This window comes from Melospiza melodia, chromosome 1, assembly GCF_035770615.1.
Source record: "Melospiza melodia melodia isolate bMelMel2 chromosome 1, bMelMel2.pri, whole genome shotgun sequence".
Classification (NCBI taxonomy): Eukaryota; Metazoa; Chordata; class Aves; order Passeriformes; family Passerellidae; genus Melospiza; species Melospiza melodia.
In genome coordinates this window covers 101654819-101675197 of record NC_086194.1, presented here as the reverse complement: position 1 = coordinate 101675197, position 20379 = coordinate 101654819, and the positions used below count along the sequence as shown (strand labels likewise).

General features: G+C 40.5%; 1 protein-coding gene across 4 annotated transcripts in view; it reads right to left on the bottom strand.

Moving 5' to 3' along the window:
* Positions 1 to 11808: 11808 nt before the first annotated feature.
* Positions 11809 to 20379, bottom strand: part of CTNND2 (catenin delta 2) — a 640896-nt gene continuing 632325 nt past the window's right edge. For all 4 annotated transcript variants that reach the window (XM_063162733.1, XM_063162752.1, XM_063162763.1 and 1 more), the window contains 2 exons: positions 13838 to 13911; positions 11809 to 13004 (listed from right to left, as the gene is read on the bottom strand). In XM_063162733.1, coding sequence (XP_063018803.1) covers positions 12744 to 13004; positions 13838 to 13911 — 335 coding nt within the window. In that variant the 3' untranslated portion in view covers positions 11809 to 12743. The remainder of the gene's footprint in view (positions 13005 to 13837; positions 13912 to 20379) is intronic.

The window sequence follows — 20379 nt, the reverse complement described above, 5'->3', positions numbered from 1 at the left end:
CCAGGCCCTCCCAGCTCTGCTCTACAGACACAGCATGGCATTCTCGTGATGCTTTCCTTCCACAGACATCTGCTGGCAGACAAAAGCCTTTTGAAGCAGAGCTCTCTCTTCAAGCTGTTAACCCTGTGACTAGCTACTGCCTTGTTAGCTCTCCAGTATGTTCTATATTACTTTGGGTTCTGTAATTATTTTCTCTAACATTAATCTAGCTTACAGTTGGCATCAAAAGCCATGGATTTTGCTCACACTGTTTTTCTGCAAGAAGAAACAATTCTTTAATATGCAAATCAGAGCAGCAAAATTAGATGAATGTAGTCAGCATGCCCTTGAAGGAAAGAAAGTCTTTCATGGAAGACTCAAGGTTGCAGTTATGTTCCTAAGAGTGATGAAAAAGCTACTTAACCCTTTAGAACAGATAAGGGGGAAATTGTTTTCTCATGAAATTATTCTTGTGTAAGATATAAACAAAAAATGGGAGCTAATTAGTGGAAGGGATGATATGAGGAAACTGAACTGTCATTTTGACAAATGCTGCAGGCTTCTCTTTCTTATTTTATTGGACAGAATGGACATTCAAGCTCTAGTTAGCATCCTAAAACAACCTGTCCTCATACACACACTTCAGGAATCCATCTGGAAAATATCTTGACAAAAGAAGTCTTCTTATGCTAACAGGTGTTGGATTAGGCAAATACAATTTAATTTGATTACATCACTATAAAGTGATTGTGAGCTGTAAGATTTGAAGCCTGTCAAGCAATATGGTCATACAGACTCTTTAGGAAGATTTTTCTGATGAGTGAAGTTTCCCTTCAGGACTGAAAAGAAATATTGACTTACTGAAATGTATGAAACCCTCTTCAACAAGTCCCTGTGCATGTGTTTTTCAGAAAGCACATATCTAGATTAAAAACTCAGCTAAAATGTATGTTTGTCCTATATTCAGAACTTCTCTTTCCTCCAGCCTACATCACATCTGTGAGTCCAAAACAAGAGATGTTCCCTGCAACATAAAATGTTTATTGACTTTGATGGGATGAGTAAAGGAATTCTGGAACTAAACTTGACCCAGGACAAAAAGCTCTAGGCACCCTCTGATGTAAATCCAGTGTTAGGATCTCATTTATGCTTTTATGAAGACCCTTCAGACAGTTTTATAAAGGACAAAACTCCAATGTCTATTGAACTCAATGACTTGATCACTCTTTGTTCTTGATGCCTCCTGAAAGCAGTAGAAAGCCAGTTATGCATTATTTGATTATCACTGTAAGGCTTCAGTGAATTAATAGAAATTGCAGGTAAATAGTCTGGTTCCGGAAAAATCAATATAATCCATATTGTTCTACTTGGCTCTATCAACATTAAGGAAATTCAATAATAATGCAAATCAATTATCAAGCACATAAAAAGAACATTCATCATCCTTTCAGGAGACAGTAATAACAGCATAAAGAACACGGATGAGAACACCAGTATTTGATTTCTTCTATCTACACTGAATTCTGTCTATATTTTAAAGCATCTGTACTAATCAGAGTCAGCTTCATCAGGCCATGGGAAAAGGATATTCCATTCTGCCTTCAGAAAACTGACCTCAGGAAGAAAGGTTGATTATAGCAAAATCACCACCTGATCAAGTACAACCTTTGAATTGTCATGTGGACATCCCCTCTGATGCAATTAGTCTTCAACAGGCTTCAACAGGACTTTTGTTCCACAAAAGCTACTGAGTCCTCTCCCATGACATTCCAGCAGGCAGGAATGCCATGTGGCATTTTCCTCTCCTGAAAGCTTTTGATTTTTTAATTGCCCAAAAGAATGTTTCTTTTCCAACAAAATGAAACAAAACCAGAATTGAGCAGCTCTGTGACTTTCACAGTTGAGGACTGACTGAAGCAGTACCTTATTAGAATAATTTTTGAGGTCCTCACCTATAAATTCACAGTTGTAAATGTGCTAGGAAAGATTCACTCCCCTTCTGTTTTTCATGCTGGGACAGACGTGGATGCTGCACTGATTTACAGGTCTTGGATACTTGGTGCTGCACACCAACAACTTGGCAACTCTTCCTGATTTTTGATGTAGCTTTAGCATGATCTCACACATGTGAAGAACAGACACACATTCAGACCTAAGCTCATTTTCCTTGCCCAGGCTTTCCAGGCTTGAGAAATGTCAGACTAGAGCTCCTTCTGCCCAGAGCATCCTCTTCTGGTACCCCTGCACTGAGAGGAAAATACAGCCTCTCCCTTACATATCTGCTGCTCACCAGTTAACATCCAGTTCCTGTTACAGGTTGCTTGGTTTGTGGGCACAGCCATGCTCTTTAAGTGCTGTTAGCTTGGCCTTGGATGCAGCTCGTCCTCCTTTCCTCACCCATCACGTGCTGTTCATGCCTTAAATCTGCAACTCTTTAATTGGTTATACTTTATCCCTCTGGTATTTGGATGAGTATTTTTGCTCATGCTGACTGCTGACACCACACAATTGTGCAAGGCTAAGCAAAACCTCAGCTAAGACATACAAATACTGAGACAGCCAAAGAAAGATGGATAGCAGAGCTGCTGCTACAAAAGTTTCCAGCACAATTTTTCCATATACTGCTAAAATGGGTTAAACCCCAGACAAATCCAGACAAGGCTTAAAAAATTCTGTTATTGTTATAAAGATCAGAATTTACTGTAACTGTAGAAATGCATGATTGCCATTAATATAACTTTTGTTTGACAGCCTTGCAGACCTTGGTGAGTGTCTGTCCCATTGCCTGAGTTCAGTGAAGCCTTGGTTCCCCATGGCTCTCCTCAGCTCTTGTACCCCTGCCAGTGCCCCCCAAGCATGGGACAAGCTCTGCTGCTGTCCTGCTGTGGCCACTCAGACTGTGCCAGAGGAAAAGCTGCTGCAAACCCCCTGGCAGTGCCATCTGCTCTGGGGAAGAGCGGCTGGTGCCTGCTGTCCTGAGCAAAGGCACCGAAACGCACGTGCTGCAAACTGGGTCCAGCTTGGCAGGCAGCTGTGCAAGGGCCTGGCAGACTCAGAGCTCCTCTGCCTCTTCTGTTGCCTTTCATCCCTTTCTGTGATGAGGGGACCCCTTTGACCTCTTTTTTCAGAGGACACTTTAAACCATCTCAGGGTCTTGCAAGTCTCCTCCATTATCTCAGGGCTGAGAGTGACCCTGAGATGCATTGGAAAGTCTCTTTTCCCTGCTCGGCGCTCAAAGAAGGAGTCAAAGCTCTTCATTTCTCAGTCTCAAGGTTCATTGTTCCTTATCTATAAAATTCTTTCTCCTGTCCAGCCAAGGTCTGCTCAGCAGGACACTCTGCCTGTCCCCGGGGGCGGTGTATCTTTTTATACTAAAAACTACATGTACAGTGTTTAAATTACTTTCCAATACCTATCACCTATGTTAGACAGTGAGCTTCTACTCTAGACCAATCTGTAAGTGCCACCATCACAGCAGAAGATGGAGGCCAAGAAGAAGAAGAAGGAGAAAGGCTGGACACGCCCAGATCCCTCCATCTTGTCCCCTGAACCCCCATTCTAAAAACTCTAAAAAATCAATTTTTCACCCTGTGACTATCATTCTACTTAAAATTTCGTGGCTTGTAATTCTTCATGCAAGGTTGGTAATTGTTTTTTCCAAGGGCTAAATCAAAGGCAGAGGGATCTTGGGCTCTGTGCCAAGGTCTCTGAGCCCCCAGACAGGGGCTCGAGTCCTCCAGGGCAGCCAGAGGAATTTCCTGGGTTCTGACACCATTACATCAAACTGCTTTGACTTTTTAAGCCTCAGCTCACTTCACTTCCCAGTGTCACTATTTCATAACTTGCTATTGAACCAGGTACAGGAACTAAGCAAGCCTGCAAGGGTGTGGGTGTCAGTAAGGGGAGCAGTGGGTACATATAAGGAGGTTGCTAATAAAACATTGGCTTTAGCACCCTTAGAGGTGCTGAGGGGAAGAAAATTAGGCTGAAAGTTTTTCTGCATACAATAAGCTGGATTTCTCCCTTCGCCATGGGGCACCCTTTGCCACTTGAGTACCCACACCAAAAAAAAGAAAAGAGCTGTGGGTTCATTAGAGAGTTTTAGATGCTCCTAGTCCCACGTGGTGATTTATTTCAAATAGGCTGGGGCAGTGATGTCCCCTTTGTGCTCTTCTAGCCCTGTGCGGGGTGGACAAAGGTCTCGGAGCAAGGATCAGGAATTCAGTTGTGACAAGATGCAAAGCTGCTGATTTGCTTTCCAAGCACCTACTGCTCTGCTGGGATGTCAGGAAAATATTGTTGGCCTTTCTCTGGGGTTCCAGTAGTGCCTTGACAGATGGTCTTGTGAGAGGCAGTAAGTGCCATCAGCAAGGGACAGAGTAAATCCCTGGAAGTAAAAGAGTCCCAGTTTTTCTGGGATAATTCATGATCTCTGGACATGGTATTGGAAACACAATAAAAGACTACATCGTTCATTTCCTACTTTTTACATCCCTCAGTCCAACAGGTCAGGCTTAGTTGTGACTGAAGGTGTTCTGGTTTATAAAACTACTTTTATTTTCAAAGTTAAAGTTAATACGGCAGACAAACATCATACTTAAACTGTGGCATGTCAGAGACAAGATTCATGACAGCCATCATCTGTCACTTTATGAAGCAGCTACACAATCTTCCTGTCTTTTACCATTTTAACCTTAATTTTGCTGATTTGAGCAGTCGTTAATTAACTGTGTATAGGATACACTGCTGATAGACCTGGAATTTCACAGTCTATTAGAGTATTACATAATTTGCATTTACATCACAGTGTTGTTGAACCAAATCATTATCTTAAACTACACATATACATCAAACTTTAGGAAATCAAACCAATTTGTCTTCGGCTGTTTTTTTTCAGTTGCATTTATTAATGTCATTTTCTTTTTGCTTATTCAAAACGTATTCCACAGATGGTTGCATCAAAAATGTTTTTGTCCTAAACCATACTAATAAAAACAAAAAAACCAAAAAAACAAAAAAACCCCCAAAAACAAACCACAACAAAACCCAAAAAAGCCCAAATCCCCAAACTACAGACCTTAGCAGTGGGAAGGATTGCTCACACTTTACATAGCAAACAACTGTAGTGTTAAATCTCCTGGTATCTGGTTCCCAGCTTTACATTTCCCTCCTGAAAACTTTAAAAGCCACTTCAGACGTCCATATGCTTTTCCCCTCTGTGGGGACTGTGGAGTAAGCCATGGTCAGGGTGTCCCCACTGGGGTCAGATTTCCCCTACTGTGGGGCAGGCTGTCCCCACTTTGGGCAGTCTCCTTGCCTGCCCAACATCCTGGTGCCGTGTGCCCGGCCAGCTCAGGGCTGGGAGCTGTGCCCAGGCTATAGTGCACCAGCAAGCCATGCATACTTAAACACCCCTTTGTTTTGCTCAGAACATATCATCTAGGAGCTGAGATTTTATTTTTTCACTACATTACAGATAAACTGGGAGTGCAAGAGCAGATTGAGCTGCTGATATGCAAGCATTGGCTCTGCACCTGGGTTTTGGCAATCGGAGTGGACACTAACAACTGCTTCACTATTACAAAGAAACTGAAGAGAACAAAACAAACCCAAAAGGTAAGCTCTTAAACCATTCTGACTAAAGGCAGATAGTGATGGGACAAGTGGAGTGGTTAAACTAAAAGACAGGAGATTTAGATTAGATGTTAGGATGAAATTCTTCACTGTGAGGCTGGTGAGACACTGGAACACATTGCCCAGAGAAGTTGTGGATGTCCCATCCCTGGAAGTGTTTAAGGCCAGGCTGGATAGGGCTCTGAGAAACCTGGTCCAGTGGTAGGTGCTCCTGCCCACAAGAGGGAATTTAGACTAAATTATCTTTAAGGTCCCTTCAACCATTCCATGATTTTATGAAGTGTTGCATTGCTAGAAAAAGGACCAGAAGAAAAAAAAAAAGAAAAAAAAGAGAATAAACAGGTTACCTCTTAAACCATTCTAACTGAAAGCAAAGCAAAAATCCGGAGAGGAATCCGTGGTGGAGCTGCAGGAGCAGAGTAAGGCAGCAGTGCCTGGTCAGCTCTGAGTCTCTTGAAGCTGCAGCACCCTCAGCACTCTCAGGCCAGCACCAGCTCCTTGGCCCCAGCGTTTGTGCCCTGCCGAGGTCCGAGACGCTTCTGCCCAATTTTGCCCTCTGTGCCCGCCCTTGAGCCCCACATCCTCGTGCCCATGGTGCTCCCACAGGCCGTGGCTGCCCCACACTCTGTCCCAGCCTGTCCTGCTCAGCCCTGTGGCAGGGACAGCCGCAGGCAGTCTGTCTGTCCCGAGCAGCTTGGCACAGCTCACTCCTTTGCTCTCGGCTGTGCCTGTGGAACAGGAGGCTGACACTCTCTTTTTTCCTTCCCACAGTGACAAGCCTGCAGTGGTAGCCAGGGTATTGGAAGTGGTGGCTGTCACATTTGGCAATGCAGCTGCTATTTGGCATACTTTGATTTAATTTTTGCTTAATGCGGCTACAGCACTACAGTGGGTGGTGCTCTTGCCCACATCCACAGACCTTAGGCAGAAACAAAAGCAACACAATATATTGTTCAAATATTGCATAGAGTGCAAATTCTCCTCCCTTCCTGTCACCCCAATACAAACTCAAACCCAGGGTAGCTTAAGGAAAAGGCTGAGAGATTTTGGGGTGGTGGTTTTTTGTTTGTTTGTTTTTGGTGCTGTTTTTCTGAAGGAAAGAGTAGAAGTCTTTTTCAAAATGGACTTATATTTGCTAAAGAAGATGTTAGGCCTGAAATGGTGGAAGAGGCTTCTTTTCTCTCTCTCTCCCTTGATGACAGAGGTAATAATTGATACTGCCTGCACACAGTAGCCTGAATTCCATGGCACAAATTTTCTCTCTTCTCTTGATGTTATTAAACAAGTTACTGTCTTGATGTTTAGCTATCAACATTTTCCGCCTGTGTAACATTAACGTAAAATAAATAAATTTTGTAAAAATCAGCACCCACAGCAAGAGTTACTATTTTAATTGAATTTGTGAAAAAAAAAAAAAAAAAAAAGAATCAGCAAACCACTGTCATTTTGCTTTCCTAGATTTAGTGGCAAGTTTCAGATTTTACCTGCTTGGAAAAAGAAAGATATTTCAGCGTTTGAAACTACTCATCCAACTACTGAAATTAACTGCAACTATCAGTCACTGTGAGTACCTTTTATCTATGTCACTCTCTGAAAGCAGTGAAAGTAAAAGTGCAGAAAGGCAAAGGCTCTAGAGTAAATTTTGACAGATGGGTACTAGCAAATAACCTTTTGCTCCTGTTAGCTATTAGAAGGTTGCAGCCTTTGATGTGCCGGCAAGAGTGACCGTGATGAGGAGGTACTCCTTTGAGAAGGTTGGATCAATTCTTCACCTGTTCTCACTTGGGTCTGCTGAAGCTGATGGAAATCTTTCCAGGGAATTCCATAGGCTTTGAAATTGGGTGGAAGCTTAAACATTTCCAGGTTGTAAGAGTTTAGCATGTGCTTTCTTCTGGCAAAGCAGTACCGATGCTCACAGAGGAAGGAAACTGCTTTTAAAATTGCATTAAAATACTAAAGTGAGTTTGACTGAGAATCATGTTTAAGAACAATGAATTGGCATGGTGTCCTGCTAGAGCAGTGCACCTGACTAGCACCAGTACCCATGCATGTGCCTTGCTGGACTTGCAGAGAACTGTGGTGTGCTGCTCTTTGGACTGATGTGTCCCAGGTGAGAGGGTGCAGAACCCAGGGGCAGCACTGGCAAGGAATAAGTAGAAATGTTTGTGTTGTGTGGAGCTGTTTGGTTTGGCCCTCAGAAGAGCAGAGCACAAGTTAGAAGCAAGTGCTCCTAACACAGGTTGTCAGAAGGTGTGCAATAGTCAGTACAGCGCTTCTCTTCTCTTCCTGTGTTTCAGAACATCCTGGAAGGTGGGGATGCCCTTCTCCTTACAGTTACCAACCACAGGCTTCAGCCCCCTTGCCTAGGGATGAAACTCAAATCTCTCAGCCTAAATGTCTGAAACTGGCTTTGGGCCACTATTTAGAAACTGTCTCATCCCTGGGAAAGAGCCAGGATTGCACAGCTCTTTGGCAGATGTTGGTGCCCATCTGTCCTCCAGGGAAAATGCTGGACTTCAAATTCAAAGTGGCTGCAGCTGCTCAACAGCCCTGGCTCTGGCAGCAGTCAGACACACACCTGCACCAGGTATTTTCCAGCTGAGAGAAAAGAGCCTTTGCAAGGCCCTTGATAGGATTGCCCCCCATGTGCACCATGTGTCTGCCAGGGGGAACCTCACTCTGCCACTGAGGGTGGTGGGGCAAGGGGCAGGTCTGCAAAAAGTGGCTTCTGTTTCAGCTAATGTTGTTTTGAGTGAATCTGAAAGGCTTGGGCCTAAAGCTATTCCTCGAGAGTCATCCCTCTCCTTCACAGCAGTAAGCAGCCTCTGCCCTCATGCCCAACACCTGCTGGCTGAAACTGGGAGTGCCCAGTGGTGACCTGTGTCTCCTCTCTGTCACCCCCTCCCACTTTTCTAGCATAAAGCTTTGTGTGCATCACACTGCTACTATTAAATGTTCATTACATTAACTTGATGGTAATATTTGAAGATCTTGCTGCATAAAATCTCCTGTTGGGTCAGTTCCACTGTTAGTAATTATGAGTGAGGATCTGTCTTCATGCACACACTCGGAGTGTATTTTTAGGCCCTTCTGTTTCCTCCCCATGGTTCAGATTGCTGTCTCCATCTCTCCCACTCATGATACACGCAATAACTCTAAACTCAGGGCTCTTTCTGTCTGCTGGCAGGAGAAGATGAGTAACAGTGACAGAGGAGATGAGAAAGCCTTCCTTGCCATGCACTGGCGTGCACAGCCTGTGCTGTGCCAAGGTACAAAAAGATTCAGCATTTCTGATTTGAGTTGCAAGTCTCCTGGCGAGACACGTCTGCAAGCTCATGGAACCTGGGAAACAATTATTCCAGAGCCTTTATATGCACTGTGTGCTGGGTCTTCCAGCAATGCACAAGAAAATTAATGTTCTGCTCTTTGTTTCTTGGCTGTGGTCGATGCAACCTGTGGCCAAGATCATATATTTTACAGCATGTTTCCTATCCAGTGGCACCAGCCTTGAGCTTTTCAGGGTTTTTCTAGGGGTGCAGATAAACTCTCTCTACTAGTGGTGGCGGCTGAACCCTTGCAGACATAATTAGGGGTGAACTGGGTGCTCTCAAAAATATCTTTCCCCTTGGCTGGTTGATGTAGAGCAGCTTGTGCTCATCAACCTTGTGGAGAGGGAGAGGGCAGTGACTGACTTCAGAGCTGAAAGTTAGGTTTCTGATCAATATTTAAAATACTTAAATCACAAGGATCTGTTTGCTGTGTGAAGCTGGGCAGCTTCTACAGAGTCAACTTCTGAGTTTAAACATACTGCACTATGACCAGCGATTCTCCACAATACAGTAGGATTTATTAATAGAAAATACGTCAATATGAGTTTGTCTTTGTACATGTTAGCAACATGTACAGTGAAACACTTTTTTTTTTTCTCAATCTATATTGTTATAGTTCTTTTGTGTTATCTGACATAACCATTTATATTTTGGGCTTAAATATGTTATTTGTCAAAATGTACTTTCAGTGTTAATATACCTTTAAAATCATAGTTTATCTTTCAAATATTGAATTCATATTATTTTTTTTTCAAATCAATATTGCTCATGTTAGTGCAAATTTGTTAAATCTTGAGATAGGTTAACCATTCCTTCCAGACCATAAACAGCATTTAATAAAACAGTGAGATTTATATAGCTCTACACAGCTGAACAAGATTCTAATACGAAGCTTGTTAAAAAAAAAATCCGACATTTTACAGTACATCAATTGCATTTTATACATTTTTTTTGAACAATTTTGTTTCATCTCTATTTCTGTGTGTGATCTAGTACAAGAATGAAGGGAACAGCAATAGGTAATGATACTTTCCTCAGTATTAAAAAGAATGCATCATATATATCTTGCTCTGTATGGCAGCAGTGTTGTATTTCCAAACCTGGAAAAGAAGCCGGGAAATTCAACACCTTCTCAAAACCAAGTACAGCAAGAGTGAACGTTACCAGTCGGAGCACTTGCCACTACAGAAAAATGGAAACAAACCAACACAAAGTATAGACAAAAGGTATTTTATGCCACGTCATCAATCCAGAATCTCTCACTTGAGCAATGGTCAACATTTGACTCCAAGTAATTCCTAAGAGGAGCTGAAAGAGGGCAATGTGGGCATTTCAGTAGTTTGAAGAATGGAAATATATCCAACTTACAATGATCTCCTGTCCTAAGAGCTTCAAACAGAACGATGCATCCCCTCGGCCTGTTGGCAAACCTGTGCCTGGAGAGCTGCACCAGCCTGCTGCTTGTCAGGCAGTCAAGAAGAACTTCCAGCTGCGAGTGACATTCTTTATTAAAAAAAAGTTTTTATACTGAAAATGTGCTTTGTTCAAAAGAGCACTGCAAATGTCACTTATTAAAATCAATGTAATAAATAAAATATAAACAACCTGTGTCCAAAACTATGAATAGTATTTTTATCTACCTCACTATACATCTGGCCCACTGTGCCCCTCCCACCCACCCTTTCTGAAATTTTTTAAAAAGTTTTTTGCATGCTATTTTTTTTCCCCTTGTTTACTACAAAGAGCAAAGGTTACATATCGTACACTGGGAAAAGCTGCCCAAAAGATTAAACTATAGTCCTAGATTACCAATAAACCAATTCTACATCACAATACCCGCCTGCATGAACTACTTGGGCTGCATCCTATAGAGCAGGTGATGACTTGTGAGAGACTTCTCCCCCTGGGCACAGCCAGAAGTGCGCCAGGTGATGTTAAAACTATTACAGTGACTAACCACAGAAATGTTTGCAACCTAAAACAAATTCCTTATTGGCAACTGAAGCAATTTACAACTACTCCATTAGTTGTGGGTCTTATGCTCTGAAAACTGTATGCTGAAGTGTTTGTTGCCTGAATCATGGAAATGAAGAAATGCTTCTATTTTCCCTTCCAGCATTACAAGTGCTAGGATGAATATGCCAGCTCTTCTGGCCTCCTAGACTATATAGCTGTTGTTTACTTTTAAAATTAAAAAAAAAAAAATTTCTCTGTCCCTTACATTTTTTAGAATTTCACTTTAAATGCACAGAAATGGTCTTTATTATCATATTTGAGGAATGTGTTCTGGGTGTTGGGTTTTATTTTTGGTATGGGTTAAAATAAATGATTGTCCTAATGGTTCAAGAATTGGACCCTTCTGTAGTCAAAAGAGTTTGGAGAGTCCAGATTAAAGTCTGATGGGTCTCAGTTTTTCATTCCCTCAGGGAGATGGCAAGATCAAACTCTGCCTTCCTTGAGCACTTACTGGTTGGTGGCTGGAGAGTAATGAAATTTCCTCAAGAGGAGATCGAAAGATGTTATTTTGAAGGAAATGGCATCTAAGGGTGATGGAGTTGGTGATAAAAAATCAGCTACCCCTTCTTTTGTGAGCATGTGGCCTAGCAATGTTGAATTGCTATCGATGGTTACGGAAGTGAGTAAGAGAAAGCACATACTGGAGTTTCCACTGTTTAAAAGAACTGAAAATCAAACAAAAACTGAAGCTTGACAAGGAGAACATTGGATGAAAAGAAGTCTTACGCCACACAAACACACACACTCAAACACACGCACACGGAATACTATGCATACATGGACACACACGAGTAAGAATGTGTATTTGTATGGTAGGCTCTTGGAAATAGACATTCTTAGCAAATATGGATGACAGATCAATTGTAATTTATTTTCTTTTAACACTGTATCATCATAAAGAAAACTGGTATAAATGAAAAAAAATCTATTTCAAATATCTACATCTAAAATTTTAGGCAGTGAAAAAGCACTTTGTTGACAAGGAGTGTGGAATGATGAATGTTAATTGTCAGAAACTGCTGAATGCCTTTTTTTTTTGAGTTGCCACAAACAAAGTCACATATCAGAACAAACAATACTGCTAAATATTCCTTTTTGCTTTTTTTGATTTTTTTTTTGATTTTTTTTTTTGTTAAAACGCACCGGGGAAAAGAAAACAAAAAACTGGAAATTCATACATCTTTCAAAATTTGAAATTGAAGCAATATTTAGAACCATAGATGAAGAAACACTGTGGCATTGGTGTAATATACACAATGCACCTTTTTTTTTTATCTGTAATGTACATCAAATACTTTACAACAATGCATTAACAAAAGGCAAGAAACATCTTGCTGTACAGAGGAAACCCCAAATGCAACTTGAAGCCTAGATTCACAATGAATGAGGATATTAAACAAGGTGTGAGAAGCTGTTCCCCATAAAGTATATATGCTGCTCAGTAACTTGTGCTTAACTCTTGACCCAGATCCACTGTCATGTTCTTCCTCCTTCCTTCAGCCACGTTCAATATACAGCACTGAACTTTAGACTCTACAGGCCAACAGTAAAGTTGCCCCACACTGTAAAATATATATATGTATATATATATTTCTTTCTAATTACTCCCAGGTTTAGCTTTCATATCTTTTAGCCTTCTAAAAAAATCTCTTAATTTTCTCCATACTGGTTATCTGTGCCTTCCTATGGAACAGGCTTTAACAAACTAAATTTGCAGGAAAAAAAAATGTCTCGTGGTATGCATGCACATGCACAGTTCCTGGAGCTTTTGTATCTGCCCAAGTCTCAAACCCAGGAGTCGGGAGAGGCTGGATAGTGGCTTGTTTCATAGTTAAGTTCACTATAGGGACGAGCAGCTGAGTAGAAGTCGACGTAGTTGCCAGTTGACTTTAGTCCCAGGTGCATGTTGTATTCGCTTGCAGGCGGACGATGATGCACTTGGTCCTCAAAGAAGGACTCGTCATAGTTTCTTGTTGAATTCTGAAATGACTGATATGGTTCATAATCTTTTCTGCTGGGCTCCTGTGGAACTGGCTGTGTTGAAACCTGAAAGACAGCAACACCCACACCTTGTGAGACACAACTTGTTGTAGGCAACAGGATGGAAGGAGTTAATCTTGCTTACATTTCTCATGCTAAAAATACAAAATTGTGCATTATCTTAACTTCTGCTCAAAGACAGTCCTCTAACCTAAGGTTGCCATGCTTTTTTTCCAACATCCCTAGTGAATCTCTGATTTTATAGCTGAGACTTTACTGAAATCTGAAATGTATAAACACATGCTTACTATCCTACAAGACTATCCCCTGCTTCATTCCACCTCTGTAAGGTGGGACAGACTTTGTGGCTGCAAAATGAGGTAGCCTGTCATTCCTCAGATGGCTATCACTGGGAATACCAATGCTCAGACACCAATGTGAGAATACTTTGTGGATCCTGCTGCTCTGTACATGTTAGTAATGTTCCCTCAAGATGGCAGGAACAGTCGCATTGCTATGACCCAAACTCCTTGATATTTGTTCAGAACAAGTATCTGCATTGCACTCTAAGAAGGGATTGAAAAAGGCTGCCTAAGTTCACAACTTTTAGCAGTCCCACAAGTGATGTTACAAGTTTTGGTCTGATATTACAACTGCACAGGAGAGTGCAACTACTCTAGTTTCTATTTCTAGAACTGCTATGAAGGAGTAAATGACCTTCAGGACCTCATTTCAGTTCCCATATTCAAACACAGTTGTTTGATTTGGACACATGAGCAAAATTCTACATGAAGCAATGTGTTTATCTGTGATGTTTTTAAATTTTTCCCATTTCCATATACAATGTTGCACCAGTCTTTTGCCATCTGGAGCAGTAACATTTTAGTCTCTGTACTTACCTGGTTATGTTTGATATCTTCAGCAGGCGCACCATATGAATTCCTGTACAAAGTTGAGATTCCAGTGTTCTGAGCTGCAGAGAGAGAAAAAAAGCAGGTTTACCGAACATGCCTCTTTGGCCTCAAACTGAATTCTTCATTAAGTACATCATACAAAGCCTGTTTCCCACACACAAAAGTCTTTAAAAGCATCTGCAGGCTTTTCCTCCCACTGAATGGTCATCATCTTTGCTTTGGTGTACATACATCTCTTTGGTATTTATTTATTAATGGTAACAGGCTCCATGCCATGCTCATAACAATCTTGTGCACTTCTTATATGCATCAACAAAATAATTTCATATAAATCTAGCATTCAATAATAAATTTCGGGTTATAGATGGGCTTATGTAACACATGTAACAAACAGCAGCTGTAAATATTAAGAAACATTTCAGTTCTTTCACTTCAGTTGCACAATGTGGATCATTAATCCTACAGTCATTTTGCTTTATTATGAAATTATTCAAGCATAAAGTGATTAAATATAAGTGACAAAAAAGTATATATGCAAAAAGTAATATGCACTTATACTGAAGAGGTCTGGCCAAGACAGTCTCAAATACATGACTGCTGTCACTGCTGCCACTTTCTTCTCAGGTGTCCTACTACTCAAATCCACAGACAAAACTGAGCTATGAGTTTGAAACTGGAGTATTTCTAAAGAGGAGGATGATATACAGTCTTGCAAAAATTTATTTCTGACCCCACCCCAAAAAACCCCAAATGAAAAGCAAAGGATATTCCTTGCAAAGCTGACTCCACTGAGCCGTCTGATTTGGCAATGTAGCTGAAGCTTAGTTTGCTTGTAGGACTTGAAAGACTGTAGTTACTTCTCATATTTGAAAGACTGTGAAGATAGCATTTTGTGTGGCTGCTCCACACTTTTCATGCATTATTAACTTTCCAGACATTCTAACCAATGACTGAATGCTGTTATGAGGATTCTTACTATAAAAGAACAGGCCTGAAAGTAAAAATTGAGTAGCTGTGAATCAGAGTCACGAGTGGAACTGAAACACTTCGCTCATGACTACTCTCAGGTGTCTGTGCAATGGCAAAAAAACTGGAGGCACCAAGAGTGGCCTTTAATACTTCCACAGCTCAAAACCTGTGACAACAAGTGTTGAGCATCAGAGCTGAAAGCTGGATCTGGATCCAAGTTAGTCACATCACTAGGAAGAACCATGTTACTGAAGATGTAAGCACTCTTTCTTCCTTTGGCAATGTACAAGCATGGACATATGCATGTGAAACTTCCTCTACCTTTCCTCCCACCACTGCACCCCTTCTGGAGAAAGAAATGGCATGGCCTTAAGGCAAAGCTGACTGGAATACATTAATTCTGGTCTTCACATCTGCCATGGGTTCCATGATGAGGGTATAATTTTTGTCAGTTTGATGCACTGCTCCATGTTGCTGCTTTCCAGATCTTAGATGGTTTTTCTTAAAGATCTTCACTGTTTGTGAAAACAGGATAAAGACAGGGCTTATATGGTGGCTTGATGAGCTCTAACAGCTGGAAAATGAGACTTTTCATTTCACAGCCATTAACTGATAGGGGTGAAACCCCTCTTGTTCCTTGAAGAGCTGGATGCAATAACTAAGAGAGTGCAGAGTCCTGTGTAGGAAATGGAGGAGAGCTCCAGAGCCAAGTGCAGCATGACCCTTTTTTTTTAAGGTGGCAAGAATATGAACTCTAGTGACAGATGGTGGTTGGGCTCCTCCCGTGGTAGATACTCTTAATTCTATCTATATGCCAACAGGCTGTAACAGATAGAAAGAGGAAAAATGATGGAAAGTAGTGCTTGAATAGTTTTCTTTGGTTGTCAAAATTAATGCCAAAGATGTTGTCAACATTAATGCCAAAAGAGTTGCTCTGCAGAGGGTTGTCACTGTTCAGGTTACATTTTGTCACTTAAGGGATTTTTGAGACTTGACTGTTATTTCAGTGGGTTTCTTTATATTCCACCTGCAGCCTCTGCTGTGGTGTTTGAAAATACCCCTCCTGATGATCTTAGGTATTAGAGAAGTTTGCATCAACATTGCTCTTTATGGTGCATCTCATGACAACACAACTCTCAGTAGTACAGCTGCCAGATCTTTCCTTTATAGCAACTTTTTAATGACATTTTTTTTTATTTTCTTGCTTGTCCCACAAAATGCCAGAAGTTTTGTTATACAAATTCCTCTTCTCAAGATCTAAAGATACTCAAGTATTTCAGACATCCATTTTGTGAAGTCTTAGTTCTTAAAAAAACATTAAAGTGACATTCAATGTATTGGACTGGCTAGATGGAGGAAGAACTTCTTGTAACCATTTTGCTTTTATGAACATATGTGCCAAGACAAGTGGGTTGGAAGTTTCACGCATGTGAGTTTCTACTCAGACATGACTGGACATACTGAGTTCAGACAGGTCAATGCTGTTCCTGTTGTCTGATGTCAAGAGCAAAAGACTGGTACAAGGTTCAACTGTAATCTGAGGGTATTATGAAGAATCCGATGAAAATAGCAAACTGGACACATGCTAATTTGCTTGTTGTCCCTTCAGACAATCAGACATTAGGAGGGAGGTCATGACCTTTCCATATTGAGATATACAAAGACATGTGTACATATGTTCTGCTATTAGCCATGACTATTATAAACCTAGAAATAGTTCAGAGTTGGTGTGTAGCTGTCCAGTGCACTACTGTGACATTTGCACTGATGTGCTCACAAATGTCACATACCAGACTGAAATTTTACGGTCTCTTGGATCACATATTCTGCAATGGAAAACTGATAATTTCAGCTTATGAAAACAGTTGCAAGCTCTGTGTGGCTGACTTCACTGCAGTGATGGGGATACAAATTCAAAAGTTAAAAATGAAAAAAAAAAAAGCCTCCTCAAACCCTTAGTAATATTTTCTCAAAGCAATAAAAACAATGAGACATAAAATGCTTGACAATAAATCCCAGGAGTTCAAGAACAAGAAATCTTGGCTTAGGCTAGCTTGGAGGTTGAGGTAATTCTGATTCTGAAGGAAATGTAAGTCAAGAATGTAGCTGCTAGCAGTGAATGCAGCCCTGCTCCTGTATCTGCTTCTGAACATGCAGGTGGAATCCCTGGGAACTCCATTCCCACTCTGCCATGATAATGGGAGCAGTTGACTCTTGCTATCCAAAATCAGAGGACAAATATACAAGAAAGGAGAGAATGAGCTAGATGAATGGACAGATAGTGTGGTTAACTTCTGATTTTTCCTGATAATATATATTTATCAGTATAATAAAACTGTAGAACAAATGGAAAGAGAAGTCAATAAAGTATTTTTAAAAATAAAAATGGCAAGAGAAGGGAAAGGAGGGAAAGGAGAAAGAAACAGACATATTTCTGCAGCCATATTTCTTCACAGAGATGTGAGAACCACCTGAAAATTAAATTAAGACAGAAGTGATCAGCGTGTGTGTTTATGTGTGTATTTTATGCATCTCTAAACATCAGTCCGTGATAACGCTGAAGAGGCAAAATTGTGAACATTCTAAAATGAATACTATGATCAACCTGCAGTACTTTGTGGCTCAGTTGCATAGAGGGCATTTATAGAAAAACAGCTTTCTTTCTCCCTTCTGTTCAGTCTTCTAGGTGATACTGGTTAAAAAAAAAGTCACATAGTTGCCTATAGCAGTTTTCTTCAAAGAGGACAAAAATTGAAAATTATGTTACTCAGTGGTTTACATGACTAAGATGTCATTGACCAAATTCATCCCCATATATCCCAGTCACTTGATTAATGGTTTAACATTTGGCTTTCAGATCTTGGAAGTGCTTATTCTGAACACATTTACAGACACTTTGGAATAACAAGATGCTAGCCTTCTGCCCTCAGGAACAAACTGATAGCAAGAAAGGACAGCTCTGCTGGACAGGTAGTCTTCCTCATCTGGTATCACACAACCTGCTTTTTCTGCTATTAGCAGCAGGTCTCCATTTAAGAAAATTTAGTTCAACACAGTAAAGGAAAATGTTTCTGTGCCTCACAAATCTTAGGTAACAGAGATCATTACCTGTCACTACCACTGTCACCTTCCTGCACAGTGAAAAATGAGGTAAGGGCATGAGAAAAAGATTACAGTGCATTATTGTTTCTGAAAACAACAACAACAACAACAATAATAATAATAATAATCATCATCATCATCTGAGCACCTGTAGCACCTGATGGTGGTTTTTTTGTGTTCCAAATATGCATGGACTTGCCAGTAAGTTTAAATAACAAAAGTATTCATGATTGATTCTCCACAACCAAAGGAAAAAGGAATTAATTTTTCTCTGCTGCTGGAAGAGAAGACACAGCATGTTGACTATGATGTACATATTAGTTCACTGAGGGAACTAAAAAAGAAAAAGAAACCTCAAAGAAGGAGTCCCATGATGGTCCACAGGGACATTATCTTCCCTGTCCTGAAAGAAAACAATATGGCGTAAATAACATTATCACAGGCACTTACAGTTCCCATTTCCCTAAATGGAATATAATAGCTTTTGTCTTAAAAATATACTTTAGGTGACAAAATTTTGTAATTGGTTATTATTTTCTACAGAGAGGAGAAAATAGACAGTACATATAAAAGGCATCATAAACCTGTGAAGAGGGCAATGAAAACTTTGATACTGTGCCTCTTTTTTTTTATCTATCCTCGTGAAATCAATGTAAGTTACCGTCTTCAGCCAAACTGTTTACTTCATAGATTCTCCATTTTCCCCAGAGGTTCCCTGACAAATCCTCAGGATGGCAGGAAGCCAACATTCCTACTTCGAGAATCCATCAAAAAACCTTCATTTCAGTCTCTGCTCAAAGGTCATAAAATTTTTCAACTATAAACTGAGAAGAGCTTTGGAGAAGAGCATGGAGACAGTCATGGATAAATTGGGACTACAGCTTTGGCTCTACGCTCTGTGTAAAATCCCTAAGTCAAAGCAAGCTTTGTGTAATACATCAGCTTGGCACAAAAGTAGAAGAGCAGATCAAAATATGTGTGTGCCAGGTGGAACCTGAGAAAACATTCATCTAAGTCCCATCCACGTGGATGTATCGGCTGCAATGCACTGTCAGATGCACAAAAGGAAACGCAGGCATCGTAAGAAATGTGCTACACGAACTTGTATTGGGCCACTCAAGCCAAGTCAAAATGTCTCACAAAATCACAAATACTGACTTTATATGTTTTTTAAAATCAAATATTTATTATTTAACGAGGTACAATTATGTTACATAAATTCCATGTTGAATATTGATGAGCAAAACTCCTTCTGTCATTTTCTTTTGTTCTTATAATGGTGCTTAATTTGAGCTTAGACGAAACGTGCAGAGATTTGGTGATCTGAAAGAGAGAAAGTTACTTGTTAATTCCATAATTATTTGTACATTGTTCATGTAAGATTGTGAAATATTACATTTTTTGATTTGAATTAGTTTGATTCTTTTTCCCCTCGCTGACCTCAGGAGCTGGAAAGACAGCTGATAGCTGAGTATGATGCTAACAGTTTCAAGTCTCCTTACTAAAAGCCCACCCAAATAATCGACCCATATGGACAAAATACAAGACAATACTAGAAGAAAACACAATGGAAAAATCAAAGTGGAGTAAAGGTTTCTGAGGCAGTATAAACCCCATGATCTGAAAATTATACTGCGAGAGAAAGGAATTAAGGGAAGTAGGAATCAGACAAGAAAAGCACCACATTCAAAAAGAAAGTGAAAAGGGGTGTGAAAAAAGAAGTCAATTTTCTTAACGTGTGGACAGAGGCAAGACTATATGCAAGGAAACCCACATATTCAGCATGGAGACACTGTATTTTGGTGAACTTCCTGATATAATTTGCTAATCTGAATTTACAGATACAGCTAGAACAAAATACTACTGATTCTGCCTTTTCCTTTCCAGCCTGATGCTCTTATTCCCAAGATTCACCCTTTATGGGTCCTTGACAAATGGCTGAAAAACACATCAGTGCTTTCCTTCACAATCAGCCAAGCAGGGGCCACTGAACTCTTATGGAAAACTACCTCGTGCAGTGACTATGAAACACTCAAACAAGACAGACACATAAAATGCAGTACCTTGACTGAATCTTCTGTACTTGCCCGTAGTACCCTACAGAATTCATTCAGAACACTCCGAATTTCTGTGGTTTTTAAATGCTCTTCACTGTCATTCTTCTCTTCAGATTTCCACCTTCAGGCTAATTAACGCTCCATATTGCATTTTCACACAAGTTCCAAGGCTGCTATTTAGGTTTTCATTACATAATCACATTTAACGTAGTAGATACAGTGTGAGTATCTTCATATCCTGAATACAGCCTTGAAAGATGGATCTTATGGATGGATTGATGGTGAGTCACCATGTTCCTGGTGAGCAACTCATTCTGCCTCTGAGAAAGACCTCTACAGAGGGCATGGGAGAAGGTAACTGGCATTCAGACTTCTCACTGAGATTTTCTGCCTGCCCTG